General features: G+C 36.2%; 1 protein-coding gene across 2 annotated transcripts in view; it reads left to right on the plus strand.

Moving 5' to 3' along the window:
* SPICE1 (spindle and centriole associated protein 1) overlaps positions 1-22,780 on the plus strand; it is a 58,416-nt gene that overhangs the window by 25,498 nt on the left and 10,138 nt on the right. For both annotated transcript variants that reach the window (XM_021070358.1, XM_021070359.1), the window contains exons 7-13: positions 1,680-1,792; positions 11,113-11,255; positions 11,939-12,076; positions 12,425-12,690; positions 14,088-14,219; positions 18,130-18,274; positions 20,812-21,036. In XM_021070358.1, the coding sequence (XP_020926017.1) occupies positions 1,680-1,792; positions 11,113-11,255; positions 11,939-12,076; positions 12,425-12,690; positions 14,088-14,219; positions 18,130-18,274; positions 20,812-21,036 (1,162 nt within the window). The remainder of the gene's footprint in view (positions 1-1,679; positions 1,793-11,112; positions 11,256-11,938; positions 12,077-12,424; positions 12,691-14,087; positions 14,220-18,129; positions 18,275-20,811; positions 21,037-22,780) is intronic.

Raw genomic sequence — 22,780 nt, forward strand, 5'->3', positions numbered from 1 at the left:
TTAATTAGCTGTATCTTAACCTAATTGGATCTGTTAATTAACTAAAATGTTTAGAATTTTGAGATAGTTTTAAAAGCCCATGAAGAATTGAAAAAATTAAAAAATTAAATCAATTTTTTAATGAATGACTAGGTCTCAGTACCTATTTAATGCAATTTCTTGATATTTATATCCTCTTTGAAAAAAAGGAGAATCTTCAATTAGATGGATGATCCTAGGGAATTACAAGGTCCATAATGATATAAGTGCTTTTTCTACTTATGAAGGCAACTAAGTAGAATGTTACACATATTTTAAATAGCCAAACCCCATTAACCTTATCCACAGCCAAAAACCATTTATGTTTTGGCATTTATTGCAGCGTTAGCTTTCAGATGATCATGGTCTCTATGGTGAGGCTGGGGAAGTGGCAAGAGCCGAGGTCAGAGAGACAAGGAGGAGCTAGGTTGTGAAGTGGCTAAGAGTAGAGCCACCAAAGGGTTTTAAGAAGAGCACAGTCATGGTGAAATTGACAGTGTGTAAGATGGATTGGGGAGGCCTAAGACTGGCGAGAAGATCTGGTGAGAAGACTCAGGTTGGAATCTTAATGAGAAGTGGTGAGAATTGACCCAAGGCAGTGGCAGTAGGGAAGGAGGAAGAGGGGAAAAGGGATGGATTTCAGAAATTAATCTAAAAGGGGTAAAATTGACAGGACTGGGTGACTCATTGGATGTGATGGATGAAAAAGAAGGATAATTTCCAGTTTGCTGGTTAGAGTAGATGGCGATACTGTTCATGGTCTTAGTAACATGGCAGGAACAAGGTTTCTGTAAGAATGACAGGAGAGGCTTAGGAAAATGGTAAATTTCAGACATGTTGTGTATATCTGTGTAGGATGTTCTCCTGGGAATATCTTTTGGGCAGTTGGATATAAATGTTGAGGACTCAAGAGGGATTTGGGTGAAGATAGAGATTGGGAAATTAACAGCATTTGGCTTGCGGTCACGTTTGGAATTAGATACAATCATACAGAAATGAGTCCGATGAGAGGAGAAAAGGTGCAAAAGGAGGACCTTGAGTGACATCAAATATAAGGGAAGGGTAGAAAAAGAACCAGTAAAGGAGATTGGGAAGGAACAGTCAAAAGAAGAAGAAAACCAAGAAAATACAGTATCATAGAAATGTAAATAAAATTTTAGAAGGAAGATTTTGAAGGAAAGAAATGAGTGGTGTTGATGTCTAATACGTGAGAGGTAAGGGGAAGCAGAGAGAGAAATATCCATTTGACGGGAACAAGCATGTTGATGTTGACCTTGTAGAGTGGGGGAAATGGAGTGGCAGGGCTGAAGCTCAGTTGCAGGGCATAGATGGTGAGTGAGAAATGGAGGGATAGCTCTTTCTCTCTGTGGCACAAAGAGAGAAGATCGATGTTAGCATGAAGCAACTGTATGTCAGGATAAGGTGGGAGAGCCTGAAATTTAAATGTGGATGAGCTGAAGTCAGTAAGGAGAAGCTGAAGATGCAGGAGAGAGAAGGAGCAATGGGGAACTAGGAAGCAGTGAGAGGGTTTGGGTTCTAGAACACATATGGAGGGATTGGCCCTTAGAAGGTAGGACCTCTTCTGCTATCACAAAAAGAAAGAAAGGATGAGTGTGTATATAACCAATTTGTGCTATTATTTTATTGTTGTGTTGAGAAAGGCTCTTAATGAAGTAGATGATGATGAAGAAGGAGCTGTTGACAGCCAGTCAGAAGAAAGTGAGAATGAGCTGGAGAACTCTCTAAGCAGTCAGTCCAACACAAATGCAGACATGTATGTATATGTGGCTTAGATATCTACATCCTTCCCTTTCTTCTAAAGCCAATTCTTCCCTCCAGCTTTATTGAGATATAGTCAACATATAATACTGTATAAGTTTAAGGTGGATAGCATGTTGATTTGATACATATGTGTCGCAAAATGGTTTTCATCATACTTGGTTAATGCTTCCATTACAGTATTTAGTTACCATTTCGTTTTTGTGGTGAAAACATTTAAGATCTTCTCACTTAGGAACTTTCAAGTATATAATACAGTTATAATCATCATGTTGTACATGAAGTTATTCATCTTACAACTGGAAAATTGTACCCTTTTACTATTTTCCCATATCCCCTGCTTCCCAGCTCCCTGTAACCACCACTTGGTTTCTATGAGTTCAGTTTTTTTAGATTCTGCATATAAGTGATATCATACAGCATTTGTCTTTCTCTGACTTATTTTTCTCTGTGTAATGCCCTCCATGTTCATCCACTCTGCCACAAATGACAGGATTTCCTTCTTTCTGGAGCAGAATAATACTCCACTGTGGGTATATGTATATATATCCATATATATATATGCACACAAGTGTACATATAGACGTGTATCTCACGGTTTCTTCATTTATTCATGTGTTGACATACACTTAGTTGGTCCCATGTCTTGGTTATTGTGAATAACGCTGCAGTGAGCATGGAAGTGCAGATCTCTCTCTGAGGTCCTATCTTTATTTCCCTTGCATGTATACCCAGAAGTAGGAATCCTAGACCATATGGTAGTTAAATTTTTAATTTTTTGAGGAAACTCCACACTGTTTTCCACAGTGACTGTAGCAGTTAACATTCCCACCAGCAGTGCACAAGTGTTCCCTTTTTCTCCACATCTTCGTTAAAACTTATTTATCTCTAGACTTTTTGATGATAGCTATTCTTACAGGTGTAAAGAGATATTGCATTATGGTTTTGATTTGCATTTCCTTGACAAGTAGTGATGTCAAGCACCTTTTCATGTACCTGTTGGCTATTGAAAAATGTCTGTTCTAGTTCCCATGAGACATAGCAGGTTAAGGATCCCATGTTGCTGCAGCTGTGGTGTAGGCCAGCAACTGCTGTGCAGATTCAACCCCTGGCCCGAGAACTTCCACGTGCTGTGGTCGTGGCCAAAAAAAAAAAGTCTGTCAAACTCCTCTGCTCATTTTAAAAATTTGTGTTTTTTTTGGGTTTGTTTGCTATCAAGTTGTTTTTTATGTATTTTGAATATTAACCCCTTATGAAATATTTAATTTGCAAGTATTTTCTCCCATCCCATAGGTTGTCTTTTCATTTTGTTGATTGTTTCTTTTGCCATGCAGAAGCTTTTTTAGTTTCATATAGTTCCACTTATTTATTTTTGTTTTTTTGCTTGTGCTTTTGGTGTCAGATCCAAAAAAAAAAAAAAAAAAAATTGTTACCAAGACCAAGGTCTATAGGCTTTCCCTATGTTTTCTTCCAGGAGTTTTAGTATTTCAGGTCTTATGTTTAAGTCTTTGATCCATTTTGAGTTAATTTTTGTGACTGGTGTAAAATAGGGGTCCAGTTTCATTCTTTTGCACATCTTTATCCAGTTTTCCTAACACTATATATATATATATATGTATATATATATGTATACATGTATATATATTTGATTGCTTGCAATGTTTTTCAATTGATTATTCAGTGAATAACTTGTGCATATGCATTTTGTATTATTGGAGGTCTATATTTAGAGTAAATTGCTAGAAGTGGAATTTTGGAGTTAAAAGGTAGATGCTATGTAATTTTGTTTATAAATTTCTAAATTCTGCTTTATGAGGGTTGCAGTGTTTTGCACTCCTACTGGCAATATATGAGAGTGCCTGTACCAGAGTGTGTTGTCAGATTTCTTGAGTTTTGCTGATTTTATAGGTGAGAAATGTTATCTCAGTGTAGTTTTACTTTGCCTTTCTAAGTGAAATTGAAAATATTTTCACATATTTAAGGGATATTATAATGAATTGTCTGTTCATATTTTTGCCCATTTTACTTTTAGGGTTTTGGTCCTTTTTATTAACTTGTAAACATCCTTTATCTATTAAGGGTATTAAGTCTTTTACCTGTTAATATGGTGTATTTTCTCCCATTTTGTGTCTTTTGAATTTGTGATGACATTTTCTTTAATAAGCAAAAGATTTAAGAATACACGTATATATAGTTTGAATCTATTATTCTTTTTTTTTTTTTGCATTTGAATCTTGAATCATAGGTTGAACTTCTTCCCTAAGACTGGTTTTAGAGGAATTCATTCATGTTTTCTTCTAATACTGTGTGATTTTATTTTTTACATTTAGTTCTATGATCCATTCATAGTCTATTTTGGTATGTGGTATGAAGTATGGAACTGATTTTTGTCTTTTCCTAAATGGCTATCCTATTCATATTTTTCTGTATGAACTTAGTATCGATTTATTTACCTTCCAAAAGAAGTTTATTGTTATTTTTATTATATTAATAAGTTACCTGGAAAGAATTGACATCTTTATTATGATGGGTTTTACTATCCAAGGACAAAGTATGTTTTCCCATTCCTTCCTCCCTCCCTCCTTTCCTTCCTTCCTCTCTCTCTCTCTCTCTCTCTCTCTCTCTCTCTCTCCTCTCTTTCCTTTTTGGGGCAGCACCTGTGGCATATGGAGGTTCCCAGGCTAGGAGTCGAGAATTGGAGCTACGGCTGCTGGCCTACACCACAGCCACAGGAACAAGAGATCCAAATCACATCTGTGACCTACACCATAGCTCATGGCAATGCCAGATCTTTAACCCACTGAGTGAGGCCAGGGATGGGACTCACATCCTCGTGGATACTAGTCAGATTTGTTTCCACTGCCCCACAATAGAACTCCTTGTTTTTCTATTTGTTAAAAGTCTATCTTTTTGTTTTTGAAGACTTTTAATTTTTTTCATATGTTTGTTTATTTCTTAAGACTATTTCTAAGTATTCTTGTTGTTGTTGTTACTATTTTAAATGGGGATTTCTCTTCCATTTCACCCTCCAACTAGTTTGTGTTAAGACGGTCATTGATTTCAGTGTGTTATCTTAATATTATGCTATGTTATTGAATCTTGGTTGAGTTAGTTTTAGCATTGATTTTCTTGGGTTTTCTGGGTATTTTATGGTGTATCTGCAAATATACATAGTTTTGCTTGTTTCCTGAGTCATATCTTTAATTGGTTTCTTTTGTATACTGCAGTAGCTAAGGGACAGTGATAAATAATAGTGGAAATAGGGGGGATCCTTGTTTTGCTTCTGATCTGTGAAAATGATACTGTTGTTTCCTCTTAAGTAAAGTGCTACCTTCAGTACTCAGGTCTTTAAAAAATTTTTAAAAACAATTTTCAAATCCTGTTTTCCTGAGTTGTTTTTTTTTTTTCACCCGAAACAAGCATTGAATTTTGTCAAAGACTTTTTCAACATTATATAGAGATAATCACATGCATTTCCTGCTTAGACCTATTAATATTGTCCGTTATATTACAGATGCCTTATTATTGAACTATCCTTGCATTCCTGAAATAAATTTCTTTTTTCATATTATTTTCATTATTGTGGTATTGGATGTTGTATATTAACATTTTATTTAGTTTTCTTGCATTGATATTCATAAATGGTATTATCTATAATTTTAAAATATACAATATCAGATTGAGGTAACAATGTTATACTTCATGAGAAGCATCTACTGGAAGGTTTTCTAAATTCTTTAAGTTCTGGAACAGTAGCATTGGGACTATCTCTACTTTGAAGGTCTGATAGAATTACTCTGTGAGACTGAGCCTGGTGTTTTGTTGTGGGGAAGTGCCATAATAACTATTTCTTCTATAGAGGCTGGATTATCTAAGCCTTCTGTATCAGGTCAATTTTGATAAATTACATTTTCTTAGAAAATTGTCTGTTTCACCTAGGTTTATCAATGTATTTCCATAGAGGTGTGCAAAAATCTCTGTACATCTAAAAAAATGCCTTCTCTTTCATTGCTTATCTCCCCCTTGTCACTTCTTGGTCCTCCCCCATTTTGAAAATTAGGTTAGTTAGTGGTTGGTCTATTTTGTTAAATTTTCAAAGAAACAGGATTTGGATTTGTTAACTACAGCTATTATTTTTCTGATTTCTTCCTCATCAATTTTTGCTTTTATTTTTATTTTCTTTCTTGAGCTTTCTTTCTTTCAAGATTTTTGAGTTGGGAATTTAATACATTTATTTTCATTCTTTTATTTTAATTAGTAAACATGTTTAAGGTTCTGAATGTTTCTCTAATCACTGCCTTAAATATGTTTTATACATTCAAATATGTACTGATTTGCTATTTTAGAAATCAGATAATTTGTTTTTACTCACTCTTTTACCTAAGAGTTATTTAATAGATTTTGTTTGTTTATTTCATTTTTAAGTTTCCACATGGAAGAGTGTCTTTGTTTTCTTGTGCAGTTATTTCTAGCTTTAGTGCCTTCAGAGTGTGGGTTTGTAATACTTCTACTTGTGGAACTTAATGATGCTTTCTTTGTGACCGAATATATGATTGCATTTTTGTGAATGTTTCATGTGTATGCTTGAAAAGAGGTATAGTCTCTATTAACAAGGTTTAAAGTTCTAAATGTATATCCATAATATACTGCTTTGTTGATTGTTGTTACTTTTGTATCTTTTTTTTTTGCCATTATCTTATATTAAGAAGAGCGTTTTAAAGTTTCTCACTATTAGTATTAGTTTCTTTCTTTGCTTTTAATGTTTAAGTAATTAATTCTGTTTGGAATTAAATACCTCTATCCTTATAAAGATGGGGGTTGCTATCTTTTTGATACATGGATATCCATGTGTATTATATCTTCATTGTGAATTATGACTTTTTTAGCATTATAAAAGTGTCATATTTAATGCTTCTTGGCTTCATTCTACTTGATAACAGAAACAAAACCTCTACTTTTTTCTTTTTTCTAATTGTCTGGTTCACTTTTTCTCATTCTTTTATTTTTAGCCTTTCTGAATTACTGTGTACTAGGTGTGTCTCTTGTATTCAACACAGAACTGGGTCTTGCCTTATTAGCCAGTTTGGAAATTTTTTTTTAATTGGTGAAGTGAGCTTGTAACATGTATTGATGTGGTTAATATGTTTGGGGTCAATTTTGTGGTATTATTTTATGATACTATTGTGTATAATACTTTAATTACAGTTTTATTTCTGTGAGATGCTTTCTCTGTTCATTTTAATTTTAATTTATTTATTTATGTTTTGCTTTTTTAGGCCGCACCTGTGGCATGTGGAATATCCCAGGCTAGGGGTCGAATTTGAGCTGTAGATGCTGGTCTGCGCCACAGCCACAGCAGTTGGCATCCAAGCCTTGTCTGGGACCTACAACACAGCTCACAGCAAAGCCAGATCCTTAACCCACTGAGCAGAGCCAGGGATTGAACCCACATCCTCATGGATACTAGCCTGATTCATTTCCGCTAAGTCATGATGTGAACTCCTCTGTTCTTTTTAAAAATTCCTTTTATAATTAGGAAGTTTGTAATTGTGTTCCAATGCTAGCTGCTTTATGTCTACTATTTATAGAGCTATTAGTTCCTTGTTTTCTTATTCAAACTTTCACTGTCAGTTTGGTTTTCAGTGCTCTTTTTGACTTCCACCTATTGCCTGTGCAACGACTTTTGCTACATTCCGATTTTTCCCTTTCTTTCTTTACAACCTCCTCCTCATTTTTTAATCTGCATTTTCTTTTTTGCTTTGACAGATCATAAGACATTTACATATTATTTTTCCTTGTGTATGTCTATTTTTGTTTTAATCTAAGAACTGCCATTAAATATATTAAATATATTCATTGCTCAATATCAGTCCTTTTATGATGTTTCTCTAGTTAATTCTTGATTGATTTCTCTGAGTCAGATGAAACTCATGCTGTAGGCCTGTGGATATAGTATTCCTTGAGTTCAGTCCACCTGCCCACAGGCAAAATTTACATTCATCCCATTCCAATATCCTCCAATGTCTCAATATTAACTCAAGTTCGAAAATCTCATCTAAATATTATCAACTCAACCAAATCTCGTCATCTAATTCAGACATGGGTAAAACTCTGGATATGATCCACCTGAGCCAGTACTCCTCTCCATCAGTCCTGTGAAACTAGAAAACAAGTTATCTGCTTTCAGACTACAGTGATGGAACAGGCATGGGATGATGATAATTGTAGCTATCCCTACTCTAAAAGGGAGAAAATCAAAGGAAGAAATGAGTCACCAGTCCCAATCCAGCAGAGCAAATTTTATAAGATTTCGAGGCCTGATAATAATCTTCTGTGGCTCCAGGCTTCACCTTTTGGGTCCATGGCTCTGTCCTCTGTCCCTGTGGCTTTGACCTTGGCTTCTTTGCCTGTGAATCTAGACTCTATACCTGCATCCCTGGCTTGAAATCATTATTCCTTTTTCTTGGAGCACATGTTTACCCCTGAGTAATTTTATCAGCCTGTTTTCTATCTGGAGAATTTTAGGAGTTTGACACTATTTCTTCATTTCATCTCTCTCTGTCTGTTTCAGTAGAAGCTCACAGTATTTCTGCTGGTAAATCATTCTCATTCTCAAAAGATCTTATAGTCTCCTGTGTATGTCGTAGGAAAGTGTGCCCTTAGATAAGAGGTCTTCCATAGATCTTTCCAGGATAATCCCCTTTTTGTTGTTGGCTTCTGCTGAGATCATTGAGGGGAATCTATGAGTCACATGCCTCATCTCTTTAGAAGTAGTGAAAGGTTATCCATTTGTCCTCTCCAGAGCATGCTTTCCTAACAGTGACTCCTAATTTAAGCATCTTTTGCAATCTAGAGAGTCTTGAGAATTTCTCAAATCAAATCCTGGTTCCTTTTTGCTTAATAGTTCTTCTCTCAGTTTCTCTCTTTCCTCTTGCATTTCATTTTAAGCATCAAGGAGAAAGCAGGCTGCATGTTCAATACTTTGCTTGGAGACCTTGACAGCTAAATACCCAGTTTGATTGCTTACAGATTCTGCTTTCCACACAATTCAGCTAACTTTTCTGCCAGTTTATAGTAAGGGTTGCCTTTTTCTCAGTTTTTAATAGTATGTTTCTCATTCCCTTCTAAATCCTTACCAGAAGCTCCTTTAATATTCATATTTCTAGCAACATTTCTGAGATGATATAGGCTTTCTCTACCATACTCCCCACTTCCTCCTGAGCTCTCACTGGAAGAATTTTAAACATTCCTATTTCTACCAATAGTCTTTTTAAGGCAAACAGGCTTTTTCTGTTTCATCTAAAAATTATTCCAGTCTTTGCCCATTATCCAATTCCAAAGCTACTTTCGCATATTTTATGTATTTGTTCCATCAGCACCTCATATCCAGATACTAAAATCTGTATTAACTCTCTGGGGCTGCATTAACAAATTTCGACAAACTTGGTAGAAGGCCAGAAATCCTAAATCGGTTTCGTTAGACTGAAATGAAGGTGTTGATAGAGCTATATTCCCTCTGGATACTCTAATGTAGAATCCCTTCCTTACTTCTTCCAGCTTCTGGTAGCTCATGGTGTGCTTCCACCTGTGTCCACGTAACTCCAGTCTCTGCCTCCATCTTCATATCACCTTCTCCTTTTGTGTGTGTGAAAATCGCCCTCTGCTTCCCTGTTGAGGGAGCATATGATTGCATGTAGATAATCCAGGGTCATCTCCCTATCTCAGGATCCTTAACTTCTGCAAAGTCCCACTTTAGTCAGATAAAGTAACTTTCACAGGTTCTAGGAATTAGGTTATGGGTATCTTTGGGTATCTCCCTATATAGATATTATTGTATGATTTTGTTGTTGTTATTTGATATAACACAAGTCTTAAAAGTATAAACATTAGAGAGAGTAATGGGTGTTCAAAGTGGTCTGGATTTTCCCAACTTGTCCAGAAATCACATTATAATACTTTTCTTGGGATTTATCCATGGTCTTACAGAGGAGTCTTTCTAGTGTTTGATAACTAGCCATAATGTGAATGAACCACATTATAGACCTTTTGCTAACTAAATTTTGTAGCAACTAATGTTCAATGTACTATCTACAGGTTGCTTAAAAGTGTTCTAGGTTGAAGTTTGTGGAGCCACTAGATAATACTTACCCTTTCCTCTGTCTTTGTTGTTGTTTTCCCATAGCAGTTTCACTGATTTATACTTTACATACCATACAATATACCTGTTTAATATTATACAATATTAATTAATGAAATATTAATTAATTCAATGTACCTATTTAATATTAATATTAATAAGTATAATATTTAAAAAATTTTAGTATTCACAGAGTTGTGCAATTTTAGAACATTTTGAAATTTTAGTCAATTTCAGAACATTTTCATTACCTGCAAAGAAGCCCCATACTCTTTAACAGTCAAATCCCATTTCCTCTCAAACCTTTCAGCTCTATCTAATCTATTAGATAAATCTATTTTTTCTAATCTCTATAGATTTGCCTATTCTGGATATTTCCAGGATCATGCAATATATGCTTCCTTGTGTCTTATTTCTTTTACACATTTTTAAGATTCATTCATATTGTGGTGTGCTAGCACTTCATTCCTTTTTATGGTTGAATAATGTTCTTTTGTGTGGTTAGAGCGCATTTTACTTATCCATTCATCAGCTGGTGGACATTTGGTTGTTTCCACTTTTTGGCCCCATTTCTTTTTTAAATATTAGTCCAATTGGGAAATAGATAAAGAGTTAGACGGTTAGTTTTATCGATGATAAAGCTATTACAGCAAGACTTAGCTCTTTTGCCCCCTACACTGTAGTTCTCACTCCCTCTCCCCACCTCCCCACCATGCATAGGCAGAGTCTGCTCCAATCACTTTACTTCAGAGATGAGTGGAGACTGTGCCCCGAAAATAGCTCCTTCATTGAAAGTGGAAGGGTGTCTGATGGAGTTTGGAAAAAAAAAAAAAAAGAAAGAAAGAAAGTGGAAGGGACCAAGCCATGTCTTTTCCCTAGAGGAAGAAAGAGGTGGACAGAGCCTTTAGCACAAAACTTCAGAAAAGGCTATCACTTCTGCTTTAGGAGCCAACATAGCTGTTGGCTATGGGGGAGATGAGGCAGGGGTGAGGGAGATGGAATGATTCCTTCTAATACTGAGAAGATGGCTTTTTAGTTCTTAATAAGTTAAAGTAAAACATATTTTTCTTTGATTATGAATTATTAAAGGTTCCTTCACATCAAACATGTAAACAGTTGAACAGTTTAAATGATGGCACTTATTAATTCTAATATAGCCATTGTCCCATAATTTATAGGTTTCTCCACCAACTAAAGGAAGATAATTCTGAGTTAATTAATAAACTATGGACTGATATTCAGCAAAAAATAGCAACACAGTCACGAGTACCAGCCTCTTCAGGAACCCCATTATCTGCTTCTCCATCAGGAGAACAAAAAGGTTTGGTCCCCAATTGTATTATTTCCCACAGAATAGTAGCTTACTTTATTATGTGCTTTCTTAAATGCAGTTTTTTGTTTGTTTTTTTCTTTTTCTTTGGCTGTCCCATGGCATATGGAGTTCTTGGGCCAGGGATCAGATTTGAGCCATGGTTGCAACCTATGCTGTGGCTACTCATATCCTTTTTTTTTTGTCCTTTTGCTATTTATTTGGGCCGCTCCTGCAGCATATGGAGGTTCCCAAGCTAGGGGTCTAATCGGAGCCGTAGCCACCAGCCTATGCCAGAGCCACAGCAACGCAGGATCCGGGCTGCGTCTGCAACCTACACCACAGCTCACAGCAACGCCAGATCGTTAACCCACTGAGCAAGGGCAGGGACCGAACCTGCAACCTCATGGTTCCTAGTCAGATTCGTTAACCACTGCACCACGACGGGAACTCCTACTCATATCCTTTTAACACACTGTGCCAGGTGGGGGATTGAACCTGTGTCCCGGTACTGCAGAGACACAGCCAGTCCCATTGCGCCACAGCAGGAACTCCAACACAGTCATTTTTGAAGGAATGGTACTTGAGTTTTGACTGTCTTAGCCTGAGTAAATACTGATTGACCTGTCAATTGAAATGCTTAAAAAATTTTTGTTGTTCGCTTGAGAGACTTTTGAAAATATTCTTTTTCTTAGCTGCTCTGAATGCTACCAATGCTGTTAAGAAAATCCATACCAGGCTTCAACCTGAAGACTCTACTGAGACTCTGGACTCAAGTTATGTTGTGGGACAAGTGCTGAACTCAAGGAAGCAAAAACAGCTGTTAAATAAAGGTTCAGTCTCTTTTAATTTACAAAGATGAATTGTTGAACATGTAACTTGAGACAGCTCTTAATCTTGTAGTGTTTGTGTTTTCCCTTAAACTCATCCAGTTGGATCCTACTAAGTAAGAGTTTGTTGAATGGTAGCCAGGCAGTGCCTCCTTTTAGTCCATGTAACTCTCGAAAGGTGGTTCTCCCTCATTCCTTATAGATAGTGTAAATCTGGCTTAAACAATAGACTCTTTTTGAGAAAATGATGATAACCTATTAAAAACCTTTTATAAATTGTGAACAGCAGTAAGACATTTTTCTAGTATAGTTTTTCCTGGTCTTAACATAGAATGACTTCTACATTATCAGTGAAAAGAAAACCAGAGTCATGTGCTCCCTCCAAGCAGAAGAATAGCACGTTATCAGCCAGCACAGCCTCTACAGACTTACCGAATAGCAATAACCTCAGCCTGGATGTCCTCAAACACATGATACACGAAGTGGAACATGAAATGGAAGAATATGAGCGATGGACAGGACGTGAGGTCCAGAAGCTCCAGAACAGTCAGGGTCTCACTGGCTTCACCCTGTCACTCGTGAGCTCCCTCTGTCGCCTGGTTCGGTACCTTAAAGAGGTGAGAGTGTGAGGTTATTACAGTCACCTCTTCTGCCAGACTGATGGCAGAAATGGTGGGTTTTTCCCTTCTACACTTGAATTATTGCAGTCTCCAAATACGGTATAGTCAAATTTGAATAGCTTTGTTTAAAATACCCCAGCTTTAGACGATCTGTAGTAAAAGTTTATCCTCTTAATTTTCTTGTACATCCTGATAGATACATCAGATAAGTGATGCTGATTTTAATATGAGCTTTAGTAAAATATAATTACTAAGGTAAATCTGTTATAAATAAAATTATATCTGTGTTAATACTTGATATCCCTGTTTGGCAGTTAGATTAATTAGAACTACTAAATGTGTCCTCATTCTACTGCTTTTCCCTGCTTGCAGCTCCCACTTCAGTTTGGAGAAGGGCTTGCCTGTGGACACAGATGAGAAAAATTCTTCATGTCATCTGTGTCACTGGTAACTTGAGCTTTGCTTCAGTGTCTGAAGTGAGGGACCTTTTTTTGTGAAAGTAATTTATAACACAAGCAAGAGTTGTTTCTTTAATTTATTTGTGAATAATAAACAGTCCTTAGAAAGCTGTGGAATTAGAATTGGTTATGTATTACATCTTTTCAAAAAATCTATTTATGCTGTTATTTATTTTTTATGTATTTAAATTTGTTAAGCAAATATGGCCAAAAACCATTTAAGGAAATTTTATTGTTCAAAAAAAAAAAAAGCTGATTCACAACCCTAATTTACGTGTATCAATTTCTCTGGAGCTGTCTTCCTAAAAGTGCTTTTACAAGATTTATCATAGTGTTAGAGTTGTAACAGTCTTAACATTCTTCTACTCATAAGTCAGAAATCTCTAGTAGTGTACTTAGAAGCATGTATTTTTTAATCACTTGCTTCACACAGCTATATCATTTAAACTTGATACTTATTTTCAATTATATTTTGACAAACTTAATTTTTGAATTGGTAATACATTTACATGCTATGAAATTCAAAGACAGAGTAGAGTGTACAATGAAAGATCTAATTCCTGCCATTAACTTCCATTTAACCTGTTTGCTTCCTTGTTGCCAGCTGTCATTACCAGATACCAGTGTGTCCTTCTAGAGATGGCCCACATTTGTTCTAGCAATATGATACATACTTCCATCCACTCTTTTCTACAAAAATTGTAGTTACTTAATTCTATGTACCATTCTGTTTATTGTGGTCTGTTTATAGAAGGGAAGAGGTTAAAGCAGCGCTTTTAAATGAAATATAAACCTTTTAATAAAAGCATTTACTTCTCATTACTGTCACATAATATATACTTTGTAAGTATTGTCTTCTTTGACAGCTTTGAGGAGAAACTCAGTTTTCAACATGTGATGCTATGGATGGGAGTTTATTTGATGTTGTTTTTGTAGAGTGAGCTCCAACTGCGTAAAGAAGTAGAGACAAGGCAGCAACTGGAACAAGTATTAAGTGATCACCGAGAGCTCATTGATGCTCTGACAGCTGAAATTCTTCTCCTTAGAGAAGAAAATACTGCTACCCAGGTACTCAGATGAAATCCCAGACTTTTCTGTGTTTAGTAGGATAAAGCTTCTTTAAGAATATGTGATCTTACTGGGTAACACAGGGAACTATATCTAATGTCTTATAATAGAACATGATAGAAGATAATATGAGAAAGAGAATGTATATATATATGACTGGGTCACTTTGCTGTACAGCAGAAATTGAGACAACATTGTAAATCAACTATACTTTAAAAAGTTTAAAAAGAATGTGTGAGATTATTTTCTGGTTACCTTTGGTTTAGTTGTACTGAAATGATTACTTTCTTCTTTATTGTCATCAATAGTAATTGTTGTTGAACAATTTATTATATTGGAGGTGCTATAGTAGAAACTTGGACTGCAAATAGTGTATAGAATAAATCTACTGTCTTTAAGAAACTTACTGTTTATTGGGGAAGATAGAATCTACCTTTCAATGATAAATACCAATGTTAGTTATTATAGTCATTTACCCAATATGTGAAATGAGTGTTTATGGTAACTACTTTATTTTTCTTTTTAGGGCCCTGCCTGCAGCATGTGGAAGTTCCTGGGCTAGGAGTTGAATCAGAGATGCAGCTGCCGGCCTACATTAGATCTGAGTTGCATCTTTGACTTATGCTGCAGCTTGCAGCAATGCTGGATCCTTAACTCACCTAGTGAGGCCAGGGATTGAACCTGTGTCCTCATGGACACTATGTCATGTCCTTAACACACTGAGTCATGACAGGAACTCTTATGGTGGCTACTTTTTAATTTCAAAACAGCAGGGGCTACCCTTTGAGGAAGCCTCCTATAATATATGCTATTTGAAGTTGTTTGTAGTATCTTTAGTATTTTTATTCATCTTTTTTTTCTCTCAAATAGTGGTTATTATTACTTTTATTTATCAGAAAATAAATAAAACTAGAAAATCAACAGTTAGTAGACAAGCTGTGTTTGTGTCAATAGACATTAGAGATAAGACATGCAGTTTTTTATTGATATATAGTTTGCATACTATTTAACTCACTCTTTTAAAATATGAAGGTCGGTGGATTTTTTTTTTTTTTTTTTTTTAGTATGTTCAAGGTTGTGTTTGAGCACCATTAACTAACTCCAGAATATTGTCATCATCCCAGAGAGAAACCCCAAATTATCATGTAGTATGAGCTCATTAGTATTCACTTTCCATTCTCTCCTCCCCTCAGCCTCTGGCAACCACAAATCTACTTTATGTTTTATAGGTTTGCCTAATATGGATATTTTATATAAACGGAATCATGCAATATATGATCTTTGGTGTCTGGCTTCTTTCACTCAGCATGATGTTTTCGGGGTTCATCTGTGTTGTCACGTGTGTCAGTACTTACTACATTCCTCTTTATTGCCCAATAATGTTCCATTATGGGGCTTTACCACATTTGGCTTATCCATTCATCAGCTGAAGGACTTTTGAGTTGTTTCTGCTTTTTAAAAATACTTTGAATGAGTAATGCTGCTGTGGACATTCATGTATGAATATTTGTGTGAACATATGTTTTTAATTTTCTTGGGAAGATGGGCTCTTTCAAGGTGTACTAATTTGTTCAACAAATCTTTATTGAGCACTTACTGTGGGTCTGGCACTGTTCTAAGTACAGGAAATACAGTAGTGAACAAAAAAGGAATGTTAGCCCTCACTGAGCTTATATTCTAAATAAATTCTTAAGAAAAGAAAAAAAAGTGTATTGTAAATTAGATGGTTATACCTAGTATAAAGAAAAGTAAATCAGGTAAGGGGTATAGGAAGTGCCCAGGATGGGAAGGTGTAAACAGGATGGGCCATGTCTGTCTGAGGAAGTGACATTGAGCAAAGGCCTGAAGGAGGCGAGGGAGCAAGCATGTAAATGGCTGAGGGAAGAACAGTTGAGGGAGAGGATCAGCAAAGGCAAAGGTCTAGAGGTGAGAGCCTGGCTGTTGAGCTCAAAGCCATCCAGGAGACCAGTGTGGCAGGAGTGGGATGTGGGACAGGGAGTGTAGGGGTAGACCAGACCAGGGAAACCAGATCATGTGGGGCACTGCAGGCTGGGTGAGGACTTTGCTCTGAGTGACATGGTAAACCACTGAAGGGTTGGGGTAGAGAAGAGACATGATCTGACTTAGATTTTAAGAGAATCACTCTGGGGACTGCTACACTGACATTAGGTCAGAGATCACCATCCTTTCTGTACTCAAGGTGCCCTCAGGGTCTCAGGACACCCCTAGATCAAGGGAACACTCAACAGTTCCATTTCTTAAGTAGTTACGTTCAAAGAACTTAGTATTTGTGTCATAACAACTCGGATGCTATGTGTAAAAAAAAATTAATGAAAATTGATAGAAAAAGCCAAATTTTTTTTCATGATTAAATAACCAGAATCATTTACTAATGGACTATGTGTACCTCTTGGGCATAGTACAGCTTCTCAAAGCTTGGAATCATATCAGACACCATCATTCTTATTTCCTATTCTATGAATTTTGCAGTGTTGCTTTTTAGCATAGCAACTACTGAGAATTCAGCTTCACAAAGATATGACACCATCAAAAGGAATGTATCTAATATTACATCTATGAACTGCTTCAAGCCAATAGGTCACCAGTACCAGACAGATGTTGAGCATCAGTGTTTCCCTTGAGAATTCAAAATGTCCTGTGGTGCCCTTGTTGAGTCCATTCTGGTGCCCCAGGTTGCGCAATGGGAGCAGTTTAGCACTAGACCTTAGGTGGTCAAACACAGAAGCACAGTATTTACAGACAGGAGTTACTGGAATAATTCAGATGAGACATGGTAGCTTGGTCTAGGTTGGAAGTGGGATAGATTGTGAAAAGTGACTGAATTCTGAATGTATTTGGAAGTCAACCAGTAGGATTTGCTGATGGGTTAGAGGTGAAGGAGAAAATGTAAGAGAAGAGTCGGAATTTTGGATTGAGCAGCTAGAAGGATGGAGCTGTTAATGATGAGGTGGGGTTATTTAGGAGGAGTTTGGTTTTGTACATTTTAAGTTTGAGAAGCCTATGTCTGTAAGATGCTGAGTTGACCGTTGGATATATGAGCATGGAATTTGGGAAAAATTTGGGCTGATATAAAAATGTTTAGTATATTTCATTCAACAGCCCTACTAATAATCCTTCTTATTTCAGACCACATCTGACTTTTATCAAATGTCTCTACATCCTGGAGCTATATATGTAGTTGACCCTTGAACAAAACCAGTTTTAACTGTGCTGGTTCACTTATACATGGATTTTTTTCCAATAAATACATACTGCAGTAATATACCACCTGCAGTAGGTTGACTCCATGGATGTGGAACCTAGAGAGCAAACTATAAAGCTATACCAGGATTTTCAACTGCGCAGAGGGTTGGTATTCCTAACTCCTGTGTTGTTCAAGTGTCAACTGTAATATATGTATATATGTATATTTTTCTCCTAACATTTTTATATATATTACCATAAAATTTTATAGTGCTCATGTTCATCAATTTAAATGTCTGTATAATGTTCTATTGTGTTTCTTCCATCTGATAGATCTCTCTCTTGGGGTAGCTCAAGATTCAGTAGGTATCAACTATGTGAAGAGATTTTGTAAATTGAAAGCCCTATGAAAAGATTAATTCTTATTATTGTAACAGTGTATATTAATTATTAATATTCCATGATTTATTTCCATTCCTATATCATGGAATTTAAAAATATTTATAATTATGTATTCTTATGAATGCACTGTTTTAGTATTTGAATCAAAGTCTGAAGTTCCTAGAATATTTAAAACAATGATGCAGTTATACAGACCTGGGTGATGATATGTTGTCTGATATGGTAGTGTTAATTGTTCTTTTTTTGTCCTTTTTTCTGTTCTATTTTATCCTATTGTTTTGTTCTATTTTGTTTATTTCTCTAGGCGAGACTTCAGCAGTACATGATCACAACAGATGAACAACTTATATCACTCACACATGCCATTAAGACCTGTCCTGTAATAAATAACAAAGAAAGTCAGGTATTAGAAAGGGGAGTCACAAGTAGAAGAAATATGGACAATCCAGGTGAGTGGGATAATGTTATTATTCCAGATTGGCATTAAAATACTTAGAGAGTGAACAAAACTGTAAGCTTCTAGGTAATTATTGGCTATTTGTGCATAAATAGCATTATCGCTAATACATTTGCCACTACTATTTCCAGCTAATATTTATTGGATACTTGCTTATGCCAAGTATTTTATAGTGTTTTATGTATATTATCTCATTAAATTCCTCATAATAGAGCTCCCATCTAATTTTCTTTTTTTAATTTTTTTTATTATTCAATGAATTTATTACATTTATAGTTGTACAGTGATCATCACAATCCAATTTTATGGGATTTCCATCCCACAACCCTAGCACATCCCCCCACCCCCAAACTGTCTCCTTTGGAAACCATAAGTTTTTCAAAGTCTGTAAGTCAGTAGCTATTCTGCAAAGAAGTTCAGTCTGTCCTTTTTTCAGATTCCACATGTCAGTGAAAGCATTTGATGTTGGTGTCTCATTGTATGGCTGACTTCACTTCGTTCGCATGATAATTTCTATGTCCATCCATGTTGCTAAAAATGCTGGTATTTCGTTCCTTTTAATGGCTGAGTCATATTCCATTGTGTATATGTAGCACATCTTCTTGATCCACAACTCTGTTGATGGACTTGTAGGTTGTTTCCATGTCTTGGCTATTGAAAATAGTGCTGCAATGAACATAGGAGTACATGTGACTTTGCGAGTCATGGTTTTCTCTAGATGGATGCCCAGGAGTGGGATTACTGGATCAAATGGTAGTTCTATGTTTAGTTTTCTGAGGAATCTCCATACTGTTTTCCACAGTGGTTGCACCAATTTACAATCCCACCAACAGTAGGGTTCCTTTTTCTCCACACCCTTTTTAGCACTTATTGTTTGTAGACTTTTTGATGATGGCCATTCTGGCTTGTGTAAGGTGGTACCTCAGAGTGGTTTTGATTTGCATTTCTCTAATAATGAGTGATGTTGAACATCTTTTCGTGTGTTTTTTGGCCATCTGTATGTCTTCTTTGGAGAACTGTCTGTTTAGATCTTCTACCCATTTTTTGATGGGGTTGTTTGTTTTTTTGGTATGGAGCTGCAGAAGGTGTTTATAAATTTTGGAGATTAATCCTTTGTCAGTCAATTCACTTGCAAAGATTTTCTCCCATTCTGTGGGTTGTCTTTTCATTTTGTTTAGGGTTTCCTTTTCTGTGAGAAACTTTTAAGTTTGATTAGGTCCCATTTGTTTATTTTTGTTTTTACTGTCATTACTCTAAGAGGTGGATCTGAGAAGATTTTGCTGTCATTTATGTCGGAGAGTGTTTGGCCTATGTTTTTCTCTGAGAGTTTTATAATGTCTGGTCTTATATCTAGGTCTTTAATCCATTTTAAGTTTATTTTTGTGTATGGTGTTAGGGAGTGTTCAAATTTCACTCTTTTCCATGTGGCTGTCCAGTTTCCCAGTACCACTTGTTGAACAGGCTGTCTTTTCTCCATTGTATATTCTTGCCTCTTTTGTCATAGATTAGTTGGCTATAGGTGAGTGGGTTTAATTCTGGGCTTTCTATTGTGTTCCACTGATCTATATTTCTGTCTTCGTGCCAGTACCGTACAGTTTTGATGACTGTTGCTTTGTAGTATAGTCTGAAGTCTGGGAGCCTGATTCCTCCAGCTCCATTTTTCTTTTTCAGGATATCTTTGGCTATTCTTGGTCTTTTGTGCTTCAAAACAAACTTTAAAATATTTTTTTTTGAGTTCTGTGAACAATGACCTTGGTAATTTGATAGGGATTGCATTGAATTTGTAGATTCCACATCTAATTTTCAAAGGAATTTTTCACTCAGTCTTATGAGGTAGGTGTCATTGTTATCCCCATTTTGTAGATGAGAAAACTAAGGCAGAGAGAGAGGGGTAGTAACTTGGCAAAGTTACACAAATAGAAAGTAGTTGAGCTAGTTTCCTAGACATGTGGGAATTTAGTGCTGGCACCTTAATTATGGTGCCCTGGATTCAGGAGGAGAAGAGATGGTCTTGGAAAGGAAAAAAAAAAAAAATACTGAATTTCAGAAATGCATAACTTTAATTCATTTGTGGTGATGCTTTGAAAGTCTTTCTTCACCTCATGCACCGTCATCATGTGCTGTAGGTTGAATAGGACATTTAGGATTTTTCATGTTTATTACTTTAAGTAATACTTTGATGAGTGTCTTAGTGAGAAGAGTGTTTTATGTATTTAGGAGTGTTTTCTTAGAAGAGATTCTAAGAGGTGGCTCACTCTAAAACTTGACTTACACAAGATAAAGTCAGTGGCTAGGGCAGGTCTTCAAGGCAGGAGGCCCTCAGCACTTTTCTCAAAAACAGCCATTTGTTCCCAGTGCTGGCCCCACAGGAGCTTTGCCTATGAGTTATTGGTAAATGAGAATATAGACTAGAAAGTGGAGGATCTAGAAGCCACATGATTTTGCTGTCTGTGGAAATGCATTTAAGTATAAATACCTGAATTATGCTCATATTTCCTTTAAGTACTAATAGCCTCTCATCCTCTTCAGAGGGTCCAGTTGTAAATGCTAATGTCTCTGTGCCATTGATGTTCAGCGCGGAAGAAGTGGTTGAATTCCCACAGGAAGATTTGCCTGTTAAACTATCTCAGGTGCCAAACCCTCCAGAAAGTGGGAATCTGGCCAACAATTTTCCGACACATATATTTGAGCCAGCTGTGTTGTTAACACCACCCAGGCAGAAGAGCAACTCAGAATTTTCTCCTTTGCAGGATGGTAAGTGGGTGTCTTCTAAAGTTATATGGTAGGGTTTTTTTATGCTTCATATGTATGTAATGTATTGTATTCGTTGTTCCCTGATAAATGGAACTTAAAAAGACACCAATTACCATTTTTCAGGGTGGTTTATATGATGTGTATTATAGCCGTGATGAAATGTGACAATGAATTACATTATGTATCTGTAAATATTAATTAAAGTCAGATCAAAGGACCAAAGTCCTCAGCATTAAAACAGTAAGGGGAATGACATCTGTCTCTATGGTCCAAGGACATAGGAAGGGGTAAGAAATGAGGAGCTTATACTGTAGAGAGTAAGGAAAGTTTAACCAAGGAAAGGTAGGAAGTATGACTTTAAGGATTTTATAAGATGAATCTGGTTATTAACCTCTTTTTCATCAAAAGTTTTTAGCTCAGTCAGTTAAGGGAATTTTATAATGAAAGTCAATGAATGGACAATTAAAAAAACAGCTTTAGAGTCACTTTTGCAGCACAAATATAGAGAGCTTTGAATAAAAATTTTAAAATTTATTGTTAGGGAGTTCTCATTGTGCCACAGTGGAAATGAATTTGACTAGTATCCATGAGGATGCAGGTTTGATCCCTGGCCTTGCTTAGTGGGTTAAGGATCTGGCGTTGCCATGAGCTGTGGTGTATGTCACAGATGTAGCTCGGATCCTGTGTTGCTATGGCTATGGTGTAGGCCAGCAGTTATAGCTCTGATTGAACCCCTAGCTTGGGAACTTCCATATGCCGCAGGTGCAGACCTAAAAAGCAAAAACAAAAACAAAAAATTTAAAAATTAAAAAAAAGAATTTATTGTTAATTGTTAGCTCAGAGATTCTTAACTTGGAGCTCATGGATGGTCTTCAGATATTCCATGGACTACTTCACTGTTTGGAATATTATATTTATTTGTCCATGTGTGCATTTTTATGGATCTGTAGCTTGCATTTCATTTTAAAAAGAGTTTTTCAATCAAAAAACTACCTTAGACTTTTCTCCAAAGTTTTTAGAAAAATGTTATTCAGCCCTGATTTGCCTAAATTTTGGTTTCTTTAAAAGAATGTGCTTATATAGGGGAGTAGAAGAATAATTTTTGTTGTCATTGGGACCTAACAATTTTCTTTCCTGCACCCATGGCTTGTGGAAGTTCCCTGGCCAGAGATCGAACCTGAGTCATAGCAGTGGCATTGTCAGATCCTTAACTGCTAGGCCTCCAGGAAACTCCCTGGGACATAACAAGTTTTATCAGATTTTCTGCACTTTGTTTGCCTTAGAGAACATGAAGAGACCATAGAAGGTTAAAGAAAATGATAGATGCTTGCTGCTAATAAGGTGTGTTTTGTCATTAAGTCTGTAAGATCTGTGTGGTGTAGGGAGACAGTGCTAGGCTGAGGGTCAGACGTGCTGGAGTCAAAGAATGGATATGTGTAAAATGCATAACTGAATCCGTTTGTTGTACAGCAGAAGGTATCACAATATTGTAAATCAACTATACTTAAGTAAAACTTAATAGAAAAAAAGTGCTAGAGTCTAGGCCCCCCTCATTCCAGGGACAAGCTGCATGGCATGAGGCTAAGATACTTAACTTTTCCTGGGCTTTAGTTTTCCTCTCTCTCAAATGAGGGGCTTTATCGTTAATGTCCCTCCAGCTCTACGATTCTGTGAGTCAGTATTTCCTCTTCAGAGGTCTCAATGTTTATTAACATTGGTTAGATTTAGGAAATATGATTTCAAT

The sequence above is a fragment of the Sus scrofa genome, chromosome 13 (genome assembly GCF_000003025.6).
Source record: "Sus scrofa isolate TJ Tabasco breed Duroc chromosome 13, Sscrofa11.1, whole genome shotgun sequence".
NCBI lineage: Eukaryota > Metazoa > Chordata > Mammalia > Artiodactyla > Suidae > Sus > Sus scrofa.